Raw genomic sequence first — 24073 nt, 5'->3', positions numbered from 1 at the left:
AGAGAACACAAAAGGCTGCAGAAAATGAAAATGTGTGAACCAGCTGTGGGTGTCCTTTTTTTCTAAAATGGAGTGGAAACAATGCCCTGTGAAGAGAGACTGAAAGAACTAGGCATGTTTAGCCTTGAGAAGAGAAGACTGAGGGGAGATAGGATAGCACTCTTCAAGTACTTGAAAGGTTGTCTCACAGAGGAGGGCCAGGATCTCTTCTCGATGGTCCCAGAGTGCAGGACACGGAATAATGGGCTCAGTTTACAGGAAACCAGATCTCAGCTGAACATCAGGAAAAACTTCCTAACTGTTAGAGCAGTAAAACAATGGAAACAGTGTCCTGGGAGGTGATGGCCTCTCCAATACTGGAGGCATTCAAGAGGGTGCTGGACAGTCACCTGCTGAGTATGCTGTAACTTGGATTCCTGCACTGAGCAGGGGGGTGGACTCGATGGCCTTACAGGCCCCTTCCAAATCTACTATTCTATGATACTATGATTTTTGCTGGAGGAAACAAATATAGAAAGACATGGTTATTTGCTCCAAGTGTCCCTATTCTCTGTTACCTTTCTGTGGCAAGTTGCATTCTAATGAGTCCACAAGGCTATATGAAGCAGCATACTCTTGTGTATGGTGCTTGCTGGCTCTTGGTAGATGAGAGGAACGTTTTCATGTGACAATGGAAGTTTCTAGCCCTTGTGTGTTAAGAGCTTAGTTTCATTATATAATGGCGCGAACCTGAAAATGGGCAGATGGTAGCAAGCCCAAAAGAATTGTTTCCAATTCTGTCATTTTTAAATCCATATTATCAAGACTTACAGAGATTAAAGTGATGTTTTTCACATTTGAAGTTGACTATTTTGGAATAAGAACTTGTGGTTTAAGTGTTTGGAATGTGCAAGGTGAATAAACAAGTGGTGCTAATAATGTGTGACTTAAACATGCTAATTGGCCATAGCTCTCTCTTGGGCATCTCCCATAATATGGGAAAGAATGAACTTTAAAACATCTTAACTAGGACTGCAGGTAGACTTCTGTGTTTTGGAGGAGGGGTTGTTGTGTTGTGCTATTAAGTAGAGCTAATTAGTTCCTTTTAGCACAGTCTCCTTGCAGAGGTAGCTGACCTCTTTTTAATCCTAGATTAAGTTCTTAACTGAGGACTGGCTCTTTGTGTGTCCCATTTAAGAGGTTGGAACTTTGCTCCTGAGAGATCTTTTGCTGTCTCTCCTTACTTCCAGCACCCGCGAATGCCGTCGCTTATCCTGTCTCCCTTATATGGGCCAGGCGAAGCTGTGTTTGCCAGACACAGCCTCTCTTGCTACAAAACCACCCTCAGCATTCATAAAACTGGCGTCATTTTTATACCTGTTAAGGAGCTAATTGATGGAAGTGTTTGTGAGGTATGTGAATCATAAGAAGCTGTCTTACATTGGGTCACTTTGTCGACCCATCTATCCCAGAATTGTCTACTCTTGCAACAACTCTCCGTTGTCTCAGACAGGTTTTCCCCAGCCTTGGTACATGAGATTCTTTTAACTTGGAGATGTTGGGGATTGAACCTGGGACTTTATACATGCAAAACGTGTGCTTTGCCACATGTGAGCTATGCGCTCTCAAAAAGCAACTTACATGCCCAGCCTTTTCTCTACTATGATATGGTATCCCATGGCCATCTTCATTCTGTGGTCCAGTTACTTGCCTGTCATTCCAAGAAAGCCACTCTGAGTCCTTCCAGTTGAGTGTTTGTTGTGGGATAGGTGCTACTTAACGCGTGCAAGTTTTTCGCAGCATCTAAACAATGTTATGAGAGCCAGTGTTGTGTAGTGGTTAGAGTGTTGTACTATGACCTGGGAGACCAGGGTTCGAATCCCCACACAGCCATGAAGCTCACTGGGTGACCTTGGGCCAGTCACTGCCTCTCAGTTTCAAAGAAAGGCAATGGTAAACCACCTCTGAATACCACTTACCATGAAAGCCCTATTCATAGGGTCACCACAAGTCGGAATCAACTTGAAGGCAGTCAATTTCCATTTTCCAAACAATGGTATTGGCATCAAATGTCAGCCTGTTTTTCTCTTTCCTCTCTCTCTCTCCTCACACCTCACATTCAGGTTGTTGGTTTTCTTTGCATGTTTGAAAGACAGTCTGTACATTTTCACAGTTCTACAGTCATATTCTCAGCATGCTGTCACTGAAGCCAGTTTTGCAGCAATTGATAACTTTGCTGCAAATGTTCATGGTAAGCAGTTCTCTCTCTTTCTAAAAAGAAAACCACCTTAAAATCTTTAGAATTGCTCAGAAAAAGGTCTGTCTGAAGACTTAAAACACACAGTGCTTGCCTTCTGGGCTGTTGTTTTGCCCCTACATGTCTATCCTGTCCTGAGATTCCATGTATCTTCTTAGACCAGGCTTTCATGGACTAAGTGTTTGCAGCTCCTTACTTGACCCATTTCATCTCCTCGAAGGAATGCCAAACACCCTTATTTCTAAGCAGCACTTCCCAAATCTTTCTGGGAAGGCTTAAGACTTCCCCATTCCCATCAGAAGACGGAGAGGGGATAGAAAATGCCTGAACCTTTGCATTGCTCTTCCCCCCGGATCCAAAGCAAACTGTGGAATTGGTGACCCCTTTTCCATTCTGTTGCAAGCAGCCAGCCGCACTGTACCACTCACTTGCATCTGAGATTTGTTCACTGATGAGAAGTGTTGGGAGAGTGAAACCTTGCAGCTCCCTTCCTGTACTGTTGCCACCAAACTTACTGGAACAGAGATAAGATGTGTGGGGTGGGAGAAGAGCAGAGCAAAATGCAGCCTGTTGGAAGAAAAGTGAGAAACTGAGAGGTGGGAGTGCAGACCTATGGTGGCACGGAGCAATAGTCAGGCCACCCTTAGCCCAAACGTACATTGGGGGACCCACTTTTTAATTTTACACCATGCATCTGTACAATGGTAGAGTTGCTACTGTGTCCCACTTGAGATCAGGCTTTTACCCATCTGTGGGTCCTGACCCTCCACCTGAAGACCAATAGCGGGGAAAGTGGGGGACAGAGCGCAATGTGGAATCGGGGGGGGTGCCAAGGGAACAAGTACCCCCAATAAGGAGCTTGCCCCCACCTAGTATATTTTGCCCCTTCTCTCTCCCCCTCACACAATTCTTGTTCTGGTGCCGCCATTGTGTGGAATGGGCAGATAAAAGAATTAATGGTTAACAGAAATTGGTTCAGTTATACTTGAAATGACGCAGGGCAAGGAGAGCACACATGCAGTGGGACAAGAAAGTGGGACTTAACAGAATTAGTTACAAAGGACTCAGTTTAAGATGGTTACAAATATGTGTGTGTCCCCCCCCATTAACATAGCAATATCTCCCTCTTGAATTCAGTAAATAATAAAAAATCAAGGCATCCTTTTAGGCCAGGCCTCCACAAAATAAGACACCCCTTTTCCATGGAAGAAGCCATGTTCTGCAGCATGATAAATAAATAATTGTTGTTAGACTTGTTAGTCACTTGTTACCCAAAGGTCTCCAAACGACTTACAGCACATTTGAAAACATAAACTATTCATACAAACACCTACCATACATTAAAATAAAGATAACCAGGTTAATTGGTACAAGTACATTGAATAACTACGGCCATACTACCCTAAATATGCCTGATCTCATCTGATCTCAGAAGCTAAGCAGGATCAGGCCTGGTTAGTACTTGGATGGGAGACCACGTGGGAATACCGGGTGCCGTAGGCTTAGAGGAGGGCAATGGTAAACCACCTCTGAATACCTCTTACCATGAAAACCCTATGAATATATCCAAAAAAAATTCATAGGGTTGCCATAAATCGTAATCAACTTGAAGGCATATAACAACAACAACATTTCATAAGTGTAATGCAAAAATTCTATCTTGGTTATAACTTGGGCATGCCAGTTGTGGGAGTTACTTTTGGGCAGGCTTCTAGGCAGTTGTTCTCAGTTATCTTCCCCCCCCCATCTTCTTGTGAAACATCAGAAATAGCTTCACCTAGACACAGGATGCTGCGTAAAATTGCCAAGGTTTCTTTTTCTTTTGATATAGAATAGATGTTGCTCCAGTGGAAGATCTAGTTGCTTGTCATATTTGAGGGCAGGAAAGAGGTATAATTCAGGGCTGACTGGCTAGCAACCCCTGTAGGGTTTCTGTTTGTGTGTACGTGTGTTCCTTCCAACAGTTATGAAGTGTTGGGAGTTACTAGTTGCTTGCGTGATGCTTGCATATATATGCATAGTAATGAGCTGCAATTTTTTTTTGTAATTTATCCAGGCATAATTTTCAAACTGTGATTAGTGGACACCTAATATCCTCTACTGCAGTCTGTAATGTTTCATACATAGCCCATCTTACCACAATAGGTCAAGGCGGGTGTCATATTGAGCAGCTGGCTTCCTGGCTGACTTGCCATCTGTGTCTGTGCTTTGGACTAACTTCAAGGCAGCCATCAGTAAAATGAGACATCAAACCACATTTTAGGCCTCAGTGGTAGAAAATGTTGGTGTTTTTAAACTTCAGGGGGACCAGATGCATCTTGAGTCAGATCTAGCAATACTCTAATATTGTCCTGTAGATATGCAGTCAACTTTGGGGAAAAAAGCAAATAAAGTTAAAGTACAAAGATACAGAAACCTGTTTAAAATTGGAGAATCTCAGAAGGTTGTGAGTTCCCACTAACTCATCTGTAATGGAGATTTATGGGGTGGGCTTGCTTTATGCTGTCAAGAGTCCATGATTTGGTTTATGAGGCAGTCAGAAAACGCTCTTCAGATGATCCATTAAATTTGCCTTGACTGCAGCAGGATCTTTACAATTCTGGCTGCTGAGTGACTGAACTGCCTCAGACACTTTCCTCGTCAGCCTCCGGCTTTAATTACCTGGACAGGTGAGTCATTTCCCATCACCTGAGAGATGTAATATTAATGGAGGAGATTGGCTTACAGCAGAAACAGTCAGAAGCCTTGGCAAACAGTGAGAAAATGGACTGTAGCAAGGTATCCATGGCCTCAGTTTCTGCTACCAGATGAAAAGCACCAATCGATGCTTCCCTCTGGTATACGTGGTTTGAAAATCTTCTGCATGTATCAATTTCATTTGTGTGCGAGTTGCCTCAAAAGATTAGCTGCTTGAGGTCTGTAACCCCCCCCCCAATGCAGAAACTGCATGAAAACCTATTGTTTAAAACGGTTCCAACACATTTTGATCTTAATGAATACTTATGCTTAAAAATGCACAGGAAGGGGCAGTTTTCCAACAAAGATAATGGGTGAACATGATTGTGGTTTCCTGTGACAATACTGAATGCATTTTCCTCCACAAATTTGCCTGATGTTGATTTTTCCTAATTGCAATAAAATTCAGTAGTTCATCATTTTTACTATTTTCTGTATTCACCCCGCCCCAAAGAAGGGGTTTATCATTTTCCCAGTTAGCTATAATGTTACTTCTCGCTATGCATAATAATTATATAATGAACAGCATATCACTTTTTTCTCTTTTGATTTTCACATTCTTTAGAAGGCATGTCTCAGGTTCACTGGGCAATTCACACTCTGTAACATCATTAATTATAATTCATATACTTTTGCCAATATAACTTTATTTGAGAGCAAAAAGCATCCTTTATGTTAGGAGTTGCTTTGGTTATTTCTCTCCAAAGAGTAAAGTGGGTTATATACGTAAATTGGGCATCTCCGGTATAATGAATGTTGTTCCTGCTATAGAGGGTCAAGTCCCATTGATATATAAACTTTTTGTAAAGATCCCTGCCACATATTGCAATGTAGATGTTATGTTCTGCTAGCTTCAGTTCCTTTTCAGTACTTTTCTATACTATCTTTTCACCCATTTTGTTTGAAATAAACTTCTATACATTCTAATTATAATAATTTTCAGATATAACCTTTTAATTCTCTTAGTGCCCACTTGTATCAAAAAATCCTAAATAAATGATCTAGCTCATATATCAGTATCAAAGTACAAATAATGTTCTGTTCCTTCACATATGGGGGAACGGAAGAAAGTTTTATCTGCTGCGTGTTCTTGATAAAAAATATTTAATGAGGAGGTAAATATCCTTCAACCCTTGTTATATTATTTGCTTTTCAGAATTGTAATTTCTTCATTGTGTAAAACAAATGTAAATGGGAACTGTCTTGTTTTCTTTTTAATATGACCATACCTCAGAATAGCATATGTCGCTGAATTCCTAGATTAACCAAAGTGTATTTATGTTACTGTGGCAGCAATAATAATAATAATAATAATAATAATAATAATAATAATAATATGTTAAGATTCCAGTGGACCTTAGTATTTATATAATGCTTTACTGTGTTCAAAGCTCTCATATATTGTCCATGTTTTGACGACCTAGTAAGTCATAAGCCATGCTTTACTATGAATGAACATTATGCTCCCCAGTGGCTCCTGCTGTGCTCCGTCCCTAGCAGAAGAGGGATCAAGAAACCATGAGCATTGGCGTACCATGATCTCTGAGCCGCTGTTCACGATTCCTTAAACCAACCTTGATTGGGAAGCAAAGAACAAACCTCTGCTTCAGATTGTGGTTTGTTTGAAGAGTGTGTTGTTTGTGCTGGGGAGGAGTGCGGCAAGAGCAATTTGGGGGTGTAAAAAGTGTAAGAGCCGTGCTGGATCAGACCAGAGGACTAACCAGTCCAGCATTCTGTTCTCACAATGGCCAACCAGCTAGCTATGGGAAGCCTATAAGCTGCACTAACACCTCTCGGTCACAGTAAGCCGTTAATCATTTACCATGTCATCCAAATATGTCTTACCTGCACAATCCTTAAAACAGCTCTGCTTGATAAAGTAGGACAGTATTGTGGGAGATAATACTAAAGATAAGGGCTGAGAGTAACAAGCCTGGGACCACTTGGTAAGTTTATGGCAGAGGCATAATTTGAACCAAGTTCTTGCTGGTTCACACTGATACATTTATGCAGAAGTAATTAGCAAAACACACATCAGACGCATTTTCTGAATTTTGGTTTGTGTTTGTTCAATGAGATGCAACTGTGGCTTCCGTCCACCATTGACTCAGGTGATCTTTGGAAAGATACTTCGGGATAAACAATATGAATGTCCATTGAAGTGATATCTTTGTAAAGCATGTTTGATCCTCTTCCATGGTGAAACTGTTGTTTTGTATTCTAATAAAACTAATTAAAATCGAATTTTTTAAAAAAGAGATAATTACCAAATACTAAACAATTAACACACATCAGAAAACTATAATTGTATGGTATGTTTTTTAAAAACCAAACTCTTGGCTCATATTAATGTTCTTTATGTTTGTCTCAAAACTTCTAATATTGTGAAATGAAGAAGCCAAAGAGAGCATAAAGTAATTTTACAAAAGCCTTGCAATATACACATATTTACAATCATGTAACGATCCAACATTTCTGAAGATACATATTCTTTTGCCACTGCAGCACTTCGTGGTTGGCTGTAGTTCTTAAGAGCTACCCTCTTGTATTATTAATATTTTTCCATTGTTGTTTCCAGCATTTACAGAATGCATTGTTTGCTATGATTTGGTACCCAAACCGGGATACAAAATAACTTGTCCATGTTTGTCGGAAAGCTTTTGCCACTGTCTTGGTGGAGTGTCTCTTGTCACCTTCCACCTTCCAACACTTCTCTCCAGCCTAGCCCAAGGTCTGTGTTTGCCGTGAATTCTGTGTGGTGTTCAGATCCCCATTCAGCCATGCAGCTTTGGACCAATCACTGCCTCTCTGCCTAACCCACCTCCCAGGGTTGTCGTGAGGAAAAATGGGGGTGGGGGAGAGAACCATGTACACCAACTTGACTCTTTGGAGGAAAGGTGGGATATAAATGTAGTCAGCATCTTCAGGGCTGACTTATTGCCTGTCCTTCAGAGGGTTTCTCACTCTCCTTCTAGTCTAGAGCAATGCCTAACTTATAACTAGCTGTGAATTTGGCACATTGTGCTGATGTAATTTCGCTTAATGCCCCTTGTCTCCTATATTTGCTGGTTTCATCCTGACAGCTAGTCAGTCCCTTAACACAACAAAACTGTCACAGGGTTTATATTTGCATGTGGGATGTTGGGGATGGAAAATGAGCGCTGTCTGTGCTGAAGATAGGAGTTAGATGCCAGCCCCATCTTTTCAATACTGCATCAGGAGATGGTGGTGGTGGGGATGATGATTTGCATTTTTTTTTGCTTGCTATACAAAATGAAGGGATTTTTAACCATATTCTTCAAATTCTGATTCTTGGAGTGCTTAATATGCGTATCTGCAGGCGTACAAGTTAGAGTAGTTCCATACCTTCCACAGCAGTTAAGTTTGTTATGATTACATTGACGTTAACGTTGATGTTTCTAGTGTAAACAGGTAAAGTGCAAATGAGTGACAGGCATCCTTATAGCCCCATGGTCCCAGGTACTTACAGTTATTTAAGAAGATGTATTTGTTGTTTACACTTTATATGGCAATCTTGTTTGCTGTGGATATGCTTAAATGAGCAAACACACAAGTATGTGACTACTCTTAAATACTTTTAAATGCCCATCATTAAAATCCAAGAGCCAGAGGGGAAGATGATGGGAGGGAGCCCTGTAGCATTTGAAGCTAGCATTATCTTTTGGGATGTTATCAATGAAAATTAAAAAGAGAGTCACTTGTCAGAGTAAGAACTATCACCTGGTGAAAGTGTAAATATACCAATGCATGATGCAGAATGTTGAGCAACAGTGTCATACAGTGCTGTGGATGAACGGCAAGATATTGGAATGGTTGTTTCTCAAATGCACATGATACTGAAGTTGTCCTCATTCCCTCCCCCCCCCAATATTTAACTTGTCAGGTCCTGTCTAATACAACTGGTGCCCCAGTAAAGCGCCATGCAGAACAGGCATAAATATCTGAGGACGTTGACTGCACCAAAGGGTTGCATATTATGTAAACGGGCAGCCAGCAAGCTCTCTTATGTGTGCGTGCCTCTGTGCTGTTGCCTGTGTGTGCGCGCCTCAATGTGTGTGAGAGCGCATCTGTGTGTGAGAGACAGAGAGAAAAGGGGGCAGGCGGGGGGACCTCGGCCCAGGCTAACAAAAGTCTTTAGAGTGAGGAGAGGACGGGTGGCTGCACAAAAGAGCCGGCGATGGCTGAGAACAGGCAATTCTGCCGTACTGCAGAGAGAAGGGGCTCCCTTCTAGTGTAAGCCCCACTTCTTTGGAAACAGGGCTTCAAGATGGTCCAGGAGGGGCACGGCCTTTTCACCTCTTCGCTGGTCCACCCCCCTCTTCCCCCACCCCCACCCCCCAACTGCATGAATGAATGAACTGCCGGCTGCTCCACTCTCGGCTACTGGTCCCTAATGGCTACCAGGTTAGTGGTGCTCGGCTCTTCCTTCTGTTGCTGCCTGCCTCTCTCTTTCTCTTGTCAGTTTGTCTGTCTCTCTCTCTCTCTCTCTCTGCGTGCATTCAGGTTGCCCATGTGCCATGGGGTTTTTGTTTTCCTTTCCATGCGGAGAGAGAGAGCTGCCAGAGGCATCCCCCCATTTCCTGCTTGAATAAATCCGGAGTCCATGTTGGTGGCGGCGGCTGCTTCTGTTCTCCGTTGCAGGGGGGTGGAGGGTGGCAGCAGTGGTGGAAGGTTGAGCATGAAAGCAGACAGCGTGACATCATGTTGCAGAGATGCCTATTCTCTTCCCCCCCCTTTGGTTGGGGTGGTAGCGTTCAGCTCTTTCCCTCCCACCCCATCCGTCCTCTTCCTCCTCTGCAGCTGCCACCATCACCTTCTCTTGCCACAATATCGTGAAGCAGTGATTTTGAGTGCTTAAAAGGGGCACGCTGTGCGTGTGTGCCTTCCTATGTTTTTTTCCAAGAGATATGATGTGCTCCTGATGTTTTCAGCCTTGTGAACTAGAGAGAGGGAGAAAAGGAGATTGAAGGTGGATAGTTGGTTGAATTATCAGTGCGTCATGCCATGGCAAGTGGATCTGCTGTGTGCAATGTGTTTGTATGCCCATGTGCTTTCTGGCTACGAGCGCCCCTCCTCCCAATCCTGCTCACCTCTCGCTCCCCCCTTTTGCATAGCTCATTTCTTCTCATGATGAGAGAAAGAGACAAAGGGGGTTGGCTGTGTGAGAGTGTGACATGCCGTCACCTTCCTCTTTCTACCGTTTGTGTGGCGGTGGTGGTGATGAAGCCACTGTCTGAGATGGTCTGGGACAGTGAGAAATATGGGCAATGAAGGTGTGCCTGTCTGATTCCCTCCCCCATGTCCCCTTCCCTCTCTAGCTCTCTTTGTTTGTCTGTTTGATGGTCTTCTTCCTAGAAATGAGCCTATGCTGGAATGACTTTGCTGCACACGCCCCTTTCTGCAGTTGTAACCAAATGGGAATAAATAATAAATTTCTGCGCCAGGGAGATGGAGTTCCTCAGGGGCTATTGCTTCAGCCTTGTGGGGTGAAATTAAATTCTACACCTTGCACGTTAAATCTCAGGATGGCTTTTTTGTGGGTTTGTTTTCTGTTAATAGATCCTTAGGCTGTGAATGCAGTCTAGGAAAGCCCCCCTCCTTGTCTACCTCACCCCCTCCAATCAACCCCTTGCAAATGAAATGTGTGAGCATGTGGCAAAGTGGAAGGTGGGGCATGGGTTGCGCCTTGCAGGGCCTGCATTCCTGCCTGCTGGCCTCCAGTAAGCCTTAAATGTCATGTGTATTAACAGACTTATTAGTTCAAGTGTTATTAAGGGTGAGAGATGATGAATGCAGAGCGAGAGAGAAGAAGCTGCAGAGACTGAGGGGAGAAAAGCGGGACAGTAAATGAAAGGAGTGTCGGATAACCCCTGCAAAGGAAATGGAGTTGATCCTGCTTGGTCGACACTGAAGATCACCATGTCTTCTGTTAGCCTATGAAAGTTGATCCCAGTTGAATGGCAGGTAGCTAGTGGGAGGTTGACAGATGCTTGTTGCATCTTCCTGCTCTGGGAAAGACAATCTCTCTCTGCCCACACGCTCTCACTAGCAGGATGTGGCATGATGCACCCTCCAGACCATCCTGTTCAGTCAGAGAGGAACCCCCTGCCTCAAACATGGAAGAACCCTCAGGAAATCTGTAAGGGTTGCATGCTGCAACAAAATGGATTGGGCTGCTGTTCTGTTGCTGTCTCTGCAAGCTGTTACCGTTGCAGCAGTCATGCCAAGCTAACTTACAAACAGGCCAGTTCCTCAAGAAATACAGTACTGTTGGAGGCGATAAAAATAGGCTGGTGCTTTTGTGCTATACTTGGTAAGGCAGATGTTTTAAAATGAGTCTCAAGTTTTAATGAGCTGTGAGCCAAATCGGCTCAAGATGCAGCAAAATTCCCCCTCCCACTAACATTTTTAATCTTTTTGGTTTGTTGGTTTGTTTTTGCCTTGGTTATGTTTTCAAATATCCCAGACAATACTAATATGCTGCTGCTATGAATTCAAGATCCCATATTAATGTATCAAAGATCACAAGCAGGGAACCTTGACAAAATTGCTAGCTGGTTTTGTCATGAGTTGCAGAGCACAATACAGAAGTTTGATTATATTTGATTATATGTTGAAATGTGTATGCTTTCCAGCTGCACTGTTCATCAGTTTGCATGCTCCTTAGGGCAACAGAAATTAGTCTGATGAAGTGTATTGCCTTACCTAATTTTCAGCCATTTTCTGGGAGTGGTATAGCAACAGCTACCTATACCAGACCTGAGATGTACAGATAGCCAGTGGCAGCTAGTGGCTCCATGTCAATGGGGCAGTGGAATCCACTCTTGAGTTTTAGTCCAAACTTTTAAGGAGCTGTCCAAGGTGCCTTAGCAGTAGTATAAACTCCAGGCCTTCTCACTCCAACTCTTTTGGTTGGTCTCCATAATAAGTGTTCTGGTTTGTCTTTACTCATGCTCTCCATAGATCTTGTGTGTGTGTGTTTTACATGTTAATTAAAAACCCAGATAGATATTCCTGTATTGTTTGAAAAAGCCAGTTGTTTAGAAATATGTATTGCAAAAATAAGAGCTTATAAAGAGATACCTTGCTTTCAGAGGTGTAACCAAAAACTGCTGTCATATCACCAGGTTCCATATCTTGTTTGGGAGGTTTCCACCTCTGTATCTAAAGCTTTCAGATTCAATTAATTTATGCTGAAAGCAATAGTCAGTGTGAACCTGGCTTCCCTTTATGGCGCGAGTGCTCCAATTGTTACATGCAAGGAAGTTGTATTTCTGCACTCCAGATGGAATGAAATCATAAAGCCCATTCATAAAATTATAATGTTGATGGATTAGCTGTTGGCATTATGTAAAGTATGGCACAAAATAAAGTTTGTTACTTTATAGAAGTAAGCTTGTAGTCCTCATGGGACAGTACATCATAGAAAGCTGTGATGCTTTGGACTTGTCTTAGTAGCCTGTTGTCCTTGTTAGAATAATACTCTGTTGGGCTGTCAATGTGCCATTCTTTGCAGGTAGGACCAAAAATGTTTCAGATGGTTATTTAACAACAACGACAACACTTTATTATTGGTGCTGAATGAGGAGCAGACTTCTGTGTTGCATTGAGTTCTTCGTCAGGAAGCCTTTTGGGCTGTGTTTCAGATGTGGATGGTATGTTCCCCATAAACATTGACTCTGGCTTCCTTCCTGTGTTTTTGCATACATGACTGTAAACTGGCCCATGAGTGTGCTCTGTGACTTGAACATTCATTTAATTTTGCACCTGTTTCAGTGGTCTGATAAAAGGGATTAAAGCAAACGTACACACACTGTGCAGAACAGCGGAGTGGTGCAACATTTATTAATGATGGAAGCTTGCATGGCTTATTTGTATAATGTATTACTCCTTTTGCAGTGTGAATGTATGACATACAACTCCATGACTACTGGAACCTGTCTAGCTACCCCAATAGCTTCTGAGACATTATTAGGTGTTGTCCACATACTTTCAAGTCCAAGTTACTTAACTGCAACAATGGAACTATAATATCTGCACTGGAATTTAAATCTAGTGAATTGCCACAACAACCCTACTGTTTTCTTACTCTGGGTTTGAATGGCTGCTGTTCACTTAATACTAGTGTATATGCACCAAATGCAGATTCTTGTCTGGTGGAATAATAATGTGCGACATTAGCTTTTAATAACTTTGCTACGATAACTTTTGAAATCTTGAGCACAAATTCTCATATCAGTAGACTTGTTCCCATCTGCCAGAACTCTAGTATTTAAAAAAAAAACTATGTTCTTGCAGCAGTAGAGCGAAGGCTCTCAAAATTAAGCAGTCCCAGTTTTCAAGCTTTCTCCTGCAATTGTGATTGCTACGATCTCGCTCCCCCCACCCCAACATACACACAAAAGTTGCAATCATCAGTTTTACCCCAGTCCTGCAGCTTAAAGTTGCAATGTTATGTATGTTGTGTATCCATTGCAGTGTTGTGTCTACAACAACCCCTCCTCAGAGGGGACTGCTCAGAGGGGTCATCTGGGGTCCCGAACAGCTTTTGGCCAGTTAGTTTCATAAAGCATTATTATATATTTTTTCCAAAGTGGGTCAAGCTGTTTTGTCATTTCAAGCGTGGACTCCTGGTTCTTTTGCAAATCCTGGTTACTATGGGAACCACAGAAGGCATTTGTCATGGCTGTTCTTGGGACAGATTCAAAACTCTGGGATTGAACAGGAACAGCAAAGGTTTTGAAAGATTGGGGGTGGCTGTTGAGAAGGGAGGCAAATCAGAATTGTCACATACACCTAAATTCCATTGTGCATTGTGTGAAGAAATACTTTTTGTCGGTCCTGGAATCGGGCCCGGAGCCAGCAGGTGGGGCACAGGCCAAGGGCCCTGGCCACTCCTGAGGGGCCGCTACCGAGATCTTACCCCTTATATACCCAGTCGATCAATGCGCTGTGCAAGTGAGGGCCTCCTGCAGAAACCATCTTATCAGGAGGTTCGTTCCACACAATATAGGAAGCGGACCTTTAGTGTTGTGGCACCTACACTTTGGAATTCCCTCCCTTTAAATATTAGACAGGCGCTATCTGTGTTACCTTTTCAGCTCTTACTGAAGACCTTCCTCTTTCAACAAGCCTTTTAAGTAGAGACCTTATCCCAGGCTGCGTCTGCACTGGAATTTTTAAGATTTGTTTTTTAAGAATGTTTTTAAAGATGTTTGGTTTGAATATATTTCAAAGTCTGATTTTTAAGATGTTTTAGAGTGTTTTTAGTGTTTTGTTTGCTGCCCTGGACTCCTTCTAGGAGGAAGGGCGGAACATAAATTTAATAAATAATAACAGTAACAATAATCTACAGGCTCCCAGATAACAGCCCCCACAGCCTTTATGGGTTTCCATGTCATCACATCAAGATGCAGGAGGGGGAGCGGCTGCGGCCGGTGTTGGTGCCCGAGGGCCCACACCAATCTGGCCCTGCCTGGAATCTCCTGCTAGTCAGTTTAATTGGATGACCCTCAATTCTAGCGTTATGAGAGAGGGAGAAGAACTTCTCTCTGTCCACCGTCTCCACACCATGCGTTATCTTGCAATTGGATCTTGATACGCTTCAGAGCAGTTCTTTGAAACTTGCTGAAATCTCTCTTCACCAAAGCATGATACTTGGCAACCCATCCTTGCTTCTCACAGCAGCAGTTCCTTTTTCCAGTTGTCTTGCCTCCCACTCTGCAACACATGGTATCTGTCATGTCAATGCCTAGTTCCACACACGCAGCCTTTGGAGTGTTGTGCTGTAGGGCAAACCTCTGTTACTTCATTGATGAAAATACCAACAGCCCCGCAGCAGATGTATTTGATAAGATCCCTGAAAGCCAGCATCATGTATTGGACCACGAGATGTGGATTTTAATCCACGCTCAGCCTTGAAGGACATTAGGGGGCACTGTGCAAGTCGATCTTCAGCCCCTGCCTCACAGGGCTAGCGTGAGGATAAAAGAACCCAAGGGATAGTATGTTAGGGTAGGAAAAGCAATCTATAGACCCTTTGGAAGATTCAGAACAGACAAAAGGAAGTACTTCTTTACTCAGCGCATAGTTAAACTATGGAATTTGCTCCCACAAGACGCAGTAATGGCCACCAGCTTGGATGGCTTTAAAAGAAGATTAGACAAATTCATGGAGGACAGGGCTATCAATGGCTACTAGCCGTGATGGCTGTGCTTTGCCACCCTAGTCAGAGGCAGCATGCTTCTGAAAACCAGTTGCCGGAAGCCTCATGAGGGGAGAGTGTTCTTGCACTCGGGTCCTGCTTGCGGGCTTCCCCCAGGCACCTGGTTGGCACCTGGTTGAGAACAGGATGCTGGACAAAGATGGGCCACTGGCCTGATCTAGCAGGCTCTTCTTATGTTCTTATGTTCTTTTTTTTTTTTTCAATAATTTTTATTCAGATTTTCATAAAACATACAAGACAAAATCATAAAACATTCAAAGACAAAAAACAAAATCAAAAATAGTTAAACAAAAAGAAAAAAAGAAAAAAAAAAACAAAAATAAAAAATAAAGAGTAAAATATTGACTTCCCATTTGTCAAAGATCAAATCAGTTATAAGTCTATAATATATAACAATCCTGTCTCTTAAGTCATATTATAAAATCACTTTCCTCCAGTAGTTATCTTACTTAATCATCAAATCTCATAAACATTACTTTATTCTTTCCACAAAAAGTCAAAGAGAGGTTTCAATTCTTTAAGAAATATATCTATCAATTTTTTTTTCCAGATAAGCATATCGATTAATCCATCTCATTACTAATTATGATAATCTTATTGTCATAACCATAGTCAAAATAAACATTTCAATTAATCCATCACATCAGAATCTGTTAGGTTCAATAATTTCAGTAGCCATTGTTCTATTATCTCTATTAGTTCCATTTTCCATCTTCCATCTTCAGTAGTCTTGTTAAGTCCAGTAATTTCAATATCCAATCTTCCATTATCAGTATTCCATAATAATCTTGCTGTCAAAGCCATAGTCATATAGTAAGAGTCTGATGGGGATTACCTCTATCCCAAATATTTTCTTGCCATCCATTCTGAATAGGTTGCTGAAATACTGCTGTAAAATCATATCTCTGTTCTTTTTTTCAAAATACACTGGGTCATCTCTTAAAAGTTTTTCCATTGTCACATGGCTGCAGTTAATTCCATAGATTTTCTCTATATTGGGCTCCATCACATCATTCCAGTCCAGAAGATTATCCATGCCATTGATAACTTTATCTCTAGAATCTTCATTCATTTCTTCAGAGATAACATTGAGTTCCAAACAATAGATTTTATTTCTAAAGTCCATAGACTCCAAATCTTGTTCCTGTTCCACGTTGGTTCCAATCTCCGGGATCTCCTCTCTCACAGGGACCCCTATTCCAGTCTCCAGGGTCACCTCTCTCACAGGGACCCCTGTTCCAATCTCCGGGGTCTCCTCTCTCACAGGGACCCCTTCCAGGGTCACCTCTCTCACAGGGACCCTTATATCTTTAATCTCCTGCTTCATTTTACTCAATTCAATTTTCATTATCTCAATCTCATCCATTATTTTCTGAAACATAGTTATTTCCAGATTTTCAGCCACTTTCTTAATTGCCATTTTAAAAGAAAAATATAGGAAAACCACTTCTTATTTCAGCAACAATTGGGTTAATACTCCAAACTTGGTGACATCACAGTATAAACAAAGCAGACAGCCTTATCTCTCCAATAGTTAAGTAAACAAAATGCAGTTCCCAGGATCGAAACAATTAATGGCAATCGTCAAGAAACAGATTCGTCAAAATAAAATAGACCAAAAAGAGAGTAGTCTCAAAACAGTATAATATTTTTCAAAATAAAAATCTGGAATAGAAATCCCTCTTCTGTGTATATCTTTAGAATGCAAATCCAGGACAGCTTTTTGCAACAAAAACAGAGATAAGCTATTAATTAGTGCGTAGCAGAGAGAAGTTACGGCTCCCCAGTGAGATGTCAAAAACTGATCAATCTGGCAAATCTCTTTTAAACAGCAACAATTTAAGTCAAGTAAAAGAAAAATATAGAAAGAAGGGTGCTTGCCTGTTAGTGCGTTCTCTCTTAGAAGATAAGGTGAACGTTCGCTTTTCCAGATAGAGCTTGCTGTTAAAAATCCGTCCCACCTTCGTCGGCTGGACCTCGTCCCATAAATTAATGAGATCTGGTCGTCCCAACAAAAATAGGCTTTGAGGTTAATCTCTTCGTTTCTCCCTACCCGGGAGAAGTTTAATCAGTCAAAAAAAAAGAAAAAACTGACTGATATATCTGAATAAGCTTCTTTTGAGGCAGGAGCCCGTCTCAAAAGCAGGCACAGGCTAAGTCACCCTTCCCGGAAGTCCATGTTCTTATGTTCTTTAAGGAACTGCCCGGGGCTGTAACAGATGTAGCACATGCTACATAGAAATGCATGTTATGCCTCACCCATGGTTCACCCCTGCATGTATGTCACTTGCTTTGACTGCACTTGATTGCTGGTAACTGAGCATGTGAACTGAATCAATTGGAAAGGCCTGCATTTGGGGGTCATGGTGCTTTGATTGTACAAAAGTTCTGCCTCTGGTATAGTATGAGCAGTTGCCCTTCATACATGAAAGTCCTCAACTTGATGCTATAATCTTCCGTTAAATGAGCACCCGTGTGAACAAGTTTAGTACGGCAGGAATGTTACTGTTTTCAGCATGCGTTCGTATCGTAAAGTAGCTGGAAGATGCATGCAACAGTGATTTGCAAAAGGTGTCTCTGTCACATTCCCTAGACCTGCATTTGGTTGGTCACCTTTTAAAATGTGCCTGGGAAATTAAACGATGAGCAGAGTTGAAGCAGTGATAATGTCACCAAGAGCGTCCCCCAGCGCTGACTTAAAATAAAGTAAATAATTGCAAATATCACAAATTAAAAGATGCCCCTAAAATATAATAAGAACAGAGCGTTGCAAGTTATTGTTTATAACTGCCACTTTGTCGCATTTGAATTTACAAAGCACAGATGTTTAATTTTATTTTATTGCATAAGACAGGCCAAATTTACCTTGCCAGTTGCAAATGTGTGCAGTGAAAGTCATCCATACATAAACAATCACTGAATTTAATTAAATAAAGTTTGCTGTGTTTTGACAGCAGCATAAAATTTTAAAAAAGGTAGATCGAGACAAGGAAAATAAACCTTTCATTCCTCCCCCCCCCTTCACTCCTTGGACTCCTCCATTTATGACAGATCCCAGTCTATGCGCTTCTTTTATAGTCCCCAGGTGGTGCGTCATAGCCACCATGGTATAGCTGCTTTGGCATGTTTCTTCGATGGTTATTGACCTGCTTTTCCCTTTCTCCTCCTGCAGCACTGCCAGTAACTCAAATCGCAGCACTCCTGCTTGCTCCCCTATCCTGCGCAAACGCTCCCGGTCTCCAACGCCACAGGATCCCCAAGGAGACACCATGGTGGAGAAAGGCTCAGACCATTCTTCAGACAAATCCCCTTCCACGCCAGAGCAAGGCGTGCAGCGAAGCTGTTCCTCTCAGTCGGGTCGTAGTGGGGCCAAGAATTCCAAGGTGAGTCCATTCACAAATAGCTTGGTGTCTCTCTGACACGCACATAATGTCTAATATGGGGAGAAGGACCACTTGCATCTTTCCCAGCTTTGAACTTAACACCTGCTTCCCAATTATTTCCATTGGCTCACTCCAACTAGATCCTGACTTTGCCCTCTGATAAAAATAAAACAAAAGTGGTTGGTGCTTGATTAGGGCTCATTGGACAACTTGCCTGGCTACTTATGGTTGTTTTCCCTCCATGGAATACCCATGCATACATGCACACATACACACACGAAAATTTGGTGGCCCTGGCAAACTATGAATAGATTCCATCGGCCAGCTCTTTAAAACTCCTAAGATCCCTAGCATTTAGGCCAGTTCCACAACAGTGAACGTAGGAATCATAAGGTTTGCTAACTGGATTGCACAAGTGTTCTGAACCACTTGTTAGCAAGGGTCAAAGGAAGTTGCGGTGAACCATACTTGTCTATCCTGGCCAGTACGCAATTTGATTGTGAGCCCTACAAACTTCTGCAACGTACAGAAATTATCTTGGCAGAAAAGTCATTTTTAAAATGTCCATTGAAGGTTAAAAGCATAAGAAGAGCTCTGCTGGATCAGACCAAAGGCTCATCTAGTTCAGCATCCTATATCCCACAGTGGTCAGCCAGATGCTCAAGGGAAACCCTAAAGCAGGAATGAGGGAAATAGCTCTCTCCCACTGTTGTTCCTCAGTAACTAGTGTACAGAGGCAAAGTGCTTCTGAGCTTGAATGTAGTGTATGGCCATCATAATGAGAAGCCTTATTACCCATGAATTTCTCTAGTTGTTTTTTAGAGCCGTTTAGGTTGGTGGCTATTGCCACATCTTGTGGTAGTGCTTCCATAGTTTAAGCGCTGCAAAAGTTTGGAAATCACTGCCCAAATATCTGTGGAGGTGTAATTTCTGGAAGCCTAGAAGTCCCAGTGTAACCCAAGAGTTAAGAGCATTCTGCCATTCTCCAGCCTCTTTAGCACTCTGGTCAGTGACGGCTGGTGGCTCCATATCAGTGGAATCTGCTTTGGGTTTTAGTTTGAACGTGGACACCTTGGACAGCTCCTTGAAAGTTCATACTAAAACCTGGAGCAGATTCCACTGCCCCACTGATATGGAGCCGCCACTGACTGTGGTAGTGTAGTTCACTACGTGTTCCTTCCATATTCATAGCAGGCTTGGTTGTTGTATCTATGTAGTCTGTTCATACTATACTGGTTCTGAATTGCCTGGCTCACACACTGCATGAAAAGCTCATTTTCTAGTGCTTGAAGATAGATCTTCAATCAGGAAAGTGGCAGGGTTGATTAGACCTTATTGGAGACAGCTACTGCTCTTGAAAGGGATTTTTGCTAAATATAAGCTGTGTGTGTGAAAAGAATTGAAACTTATCTTAAGGTTTCAGCTGGTGAGCTGCGCACACACATGCACTTTAATTTTAATTATTTCTGTGTCTTTGTTGCTTCAGTCAGTGGGGTTTTATAAAAACCCAGATCTGTATGCTGTGAATGAGCAGAGCAGGATATTACAGCAGGTAGTTAACGTTTCCTGCTGTAAAACATGCCTATAGGGATTTAATTTGCACAGATGAAGTGTTTAGTGGAGTACTAGACAGCTGCCTGTTGTTCCTGTGTCAGACTGCATGAAACAAGCTGATAGGTTGTTCATAATGGAGTGATTGTCAGTCTCTAAAAAAACAACCACCACCAACCCACCTTATTCCATTGTCCTTGATGGTGCTGTTGGTAGGCTCAGCAGAGAGCCATGGATTCAGTGAGTCCCCAAGAACCCAAATTCTTCCAAAAAGAGACCTTTCAAGGTGAACTGAAAAGTTTGGTGGCTGTGGAAGCTGGCTTTGCTAGTGCTCAGCTGGGCCCAATCGCAGAGAGGGGATTCAATGCCAAACCCAGTGGACAGGGAAATGATCCCTTTCCTCAGAATATTTTGGAACTATGAAAGGGACGGGAATGTATTTCCTGTTCATATTGAGCTTCTTCTTCTGAATTGTGGGTATAATTTCGTTTTTCCCCTTTCCTGTATGCTTTTTCTATGTTTATTAATTTTTTAGTCACACAAGCGCCTCTCGCAAGTAGGCCCCCTTTCTAATGTTTGGTCTACCTACCCCACCATAGAGTTGATCTTTGGTTCTCAGAAACCTCCCATGTGCTGTTGTTCAACCATCCCCTGCCTCGTAAGATATTATCCTAGCGCAGGGGTGGCGAACCTTTGGCACTCCAGATGTTGCTGAACCACAACTCCCATCATCCCTGCCCATGGGCCATGCTTGCTGGGGATGATGGGAATTGTAGTTCAGCAATATTTGGAGTGCCAAAGGTTCACCACCCCTGTTGGCGTTTCTGTGGGAATGTTGGGTAGCTCCTTTCTTCTGTGCCTAGATGCTTTTGAGTGGCATGGCTTGCTTTCTCTTTGAAGTCCCTGGCCATGGATTATACTGAGTCATGCCTCCATAAACCCTAGTAATAAGCTTTCAGGTGTTGGTCTCTGGTCTGTGATGTTGGGATGCCCACTGGTCACAAAAAGCTGGATTACACAACCTGCACTCTGTAGCCACCTTGATACCTGTCAGCTGAATACCCCCCCCCAAGATTCCGTTTAGATCCAGGCCTGCCATGGAATTTCCTTAGCAGGACACTTCAACTGACCTGTCAGCTCTTCTTTGTTTTCAGATCTGCTGGGTTATTATTCCATACCTTACCACATTTGGAAAGAATATTCCTGACCCAGTGACTTCAAAGAAACCCTGCTATTACATGGCCCACCCGACCCTCAAAGTGACATGCTGACTGTTGATTCCCCCCCCAAAGAATGCTAGGGGTTCATGGGTTCTGTATGAAAGATAGTCATCTCCAAGTGTCTCTTTTCTTTGGGGTTCCACACCAAGGAGTGCCAGAGAAGCTTTTGTCAACCACTCTATTTGCAAGGGCGGATATCGAAGCTGGAGAGCCTGCAAAACTGTTCCAATCTTTGTCAGTGTCAGCCTTTGTTCATGTGCTCACACAGCTGCCGACCCTCTTTGTATAGTGAAGGAACAGGGGTGTCTGTCTGTTCCCTTCTGCTATGCTGGCAAACAAGCTAGTGGTCTGAGGAATTCCTGTGACCTCCCATAAGTTTGTTTCACACAGTCCTTCCCTTGCTCATTTTTTAAGGAGGAAGAATAGCGGGACGGGGGCCTCGGTGCACAAAGCCTTCTGCATCAAATCTGCACATCATCCATTACTTCATGGAATATTGGGGAAAGGCTATAGCTGTCGTGTTCTCACCAGGCTCCCTGAGGAGGCGAGAGACTCCCCAGCAGAAAAACCCAAGTGGGGGCAGCCCAAGGGCAGTTTCCAGAGTCAGTCTGGAGTCAGAGTCTACCTCAAAACCAAGGGGGTCAGGGAAGAATTAGGGTTCGTCTGGGGTCAGAAGCCAAGCACTGTAAGCAACACAGGTAAGGGGCAAGGCAAAAGAGGGGTCCGGGGTCCACAGGCAATCTATAGACAGGTCAGGTCCAGAGCTGGAGTATAGACATTGTTCCAACAGCCCTTCCAGCCTAGCATGGGGGGTTTGGGGCTGGAGCTTCTGAACCACACCCCAAACCTCGGCTGACTCCCATTGATCACTTGCAGGTAGACCTTTCCTCCCGAGGAGTCCGGGCCTGTGGTCAGGCTCTCCTCCAGATGGGCCAGGTCTACATCCGGCATCAGGTGACGCCTCTCCATTAGGCTTGGGGGCTGTTCAACCTCGAAGTCAAACTTGCCCTGGGTGTAGAGGGGCCATCTTGGTCCACATCATAGGACTCTGGTGTGACGCCCTTCCCTGGCTCTCCCTGTCAGGTTCCTACCTGCTCGTGGCTACTGCCTGTCACTAGGCACCACCAGGGACTCCACCAGTCTGGACTGTCCTTTTTTATGGTTTCTCTCTCCGCTCTAGCACAGACCTCACCAGATCCCCCTGCTAGGCAGCACCACCAGTCACGTCCTATAACCAGTATTCCCAGAGACTCTGCCTGAGTCTCTCTCAATCAGGTTACCTCTGTGACTGCGTGCTTAAGCTGTCCCAATCCCTTTGATCTATATAGAATGCATATAATTCTGGGTTGCTCTGGATACTTGTGGTGTTATATTCTTCCCTTCACCGCTGCCACCAATTGTTACAGTTTCTCTTCAGCCTTGGTAAGTACCTTGCCCTCCCCTCTGGTCTGTATATTCCCCAGCCAAGGATCAGGCCTCCGGTAAACCAAAATAGTGTTTATTAAATATTAGAAATAACAAGATTACTTTATAAAGACACATAAGCATATGGTTTCATCTATTCCTGTGATACTTGTCTTAGTATTAATCCGAACTCCACACTCTCCCCACATCCACCTCCAAACACCCACCTCCAAAACCCCCACCAAAACAACCCACTCACGTCCACCCCAGATTCAACTGTCATCCTTCCATTTATACTCTCAGCCATCCAAACACTCAGCCAATCATCCAGCATTCTACTGCTCATTTACTCCCCCCTCCTCTTTCACTCCACTTACCACATATCTTCTATACAAACAGTACATACCATATATACATTAATACAGGAACATCACACCTGGCCCTGCACCCTCAGGTGGAGCCAGAGCCAGGTCCAAGGCCGGCGCCTTCTGGTCTTCCTCCAACAAGGGCTCCTCTGATGAGGGCTCCCCCTGCTGGGACCTGACAATATCTCAGTGGCAGAGCATCTTGCCTTGCAAGCAGAAGGCCCAAGGTTCAGTCCCAGGCCTCTCCAGCTAGGAGTGGGAGATACCCTTCTGAAACTCTGGAGAGCTGCTGCCAGTCAGTGTAGACAATACTGAACTAGATGGACCCATAGTCTGACTCAGTATAAGGCAGCTTCCCATTTTCCCATGTAAGACGGAGATGTGGGGGTGCCTCATAAATACACGGGGAAGAAGTACGTGCCTGAACCAGTCCCTTGACTTTAATGAACAAGGGATTCTTTTTCAGACCATGGACTACATTCCGTTGCAGGCAATCTTTCAGGGGCCACATGCTAGTGGTGGGTATAGTAAAAGTGGGACTGGCCAGGCACACACTGCTGTCTTACCTTCCACTCGGGCAAGGGCAAGGTGTAATCGCAGGTGAAGGACACATTCTGGCCAGGTAAAATCACTAGAAGAGGTCGCAGAGCAGGATCAGTGAAGGCTGTGGCCTGGCCTGGGCAGAGTCCTGGGGGCCAGGTAGAGAGGCCTGGAGGGCTGCATTTGGCCCCCAAGTGTGAGGTTCTCCTCCCCGAATCAGTGCACAACCAGCCTGTTGGGGCGATAACAACAGCTCGTCCTGTGCTAAAACCAGTCAGCCCTGTTCAGGCTTGGCCTTGCGTTTAGGAAGAGTCGGCATCTTTTGTCCAGAAGGAGGCTTGTGTACCTCTGCCAGCCCCAGGGAAACAGGACAGACAGGGAAATGTGCTGCA

At 43.5% G+C, this 24073-nt stretch overlaps 1 protein-coding gene and 1 non-coding gene across 8 annotated transcripts in view; both read left to right on the top strand.

The window, feature by feature from the left end:
- Positions 1-24073, top strand: part of GRAMD1B (GRAM domain containing 1B) — a 227605-nt gene that overhangs the window by 148389 nt on the left and 55143 nt on the right. For all 7 annotated transcript variants that reach the window (XM_061593171.1, XM_061593172.1, XM_061593177.1 and 4 more), the window contains one exon: positions 18391-18601. In XM_061593171.1, coding sequence (XP_061449155.1) covers positions 18391-18601 — 211 coding nt within the window. The remainder of the gene's footprint in view (positions 1-18390; positions 18602-24073) is intronic.
- LOC133368873 (5S ribosomal RNA) lies at positions 3621-3739 on the top strand. Its single transcript, XR_009758787.1, has one exon. It is a non-coding gene; the product is annotated as a 5S ribosomal RNA (ribosomal RNA).

This window comes from Rhineura floridana, chromosome 12 (assembly GCF_030035675.1).
Source record: "Rhineura floridana isolate rRhiFlo1 chromosome 12, rRhiFlo1.hap2, whole genome shotgun sequence".
Taxonomy (NCBI): Eukaryota; Metazoa; Chordata; class Lepidosauria; order Squamata; family Rhineuridae; genus Rhineura; species Rhineura floridana.
This window is presented reverse-complemented; position numbering and strand designations above follow the sequence as displayed.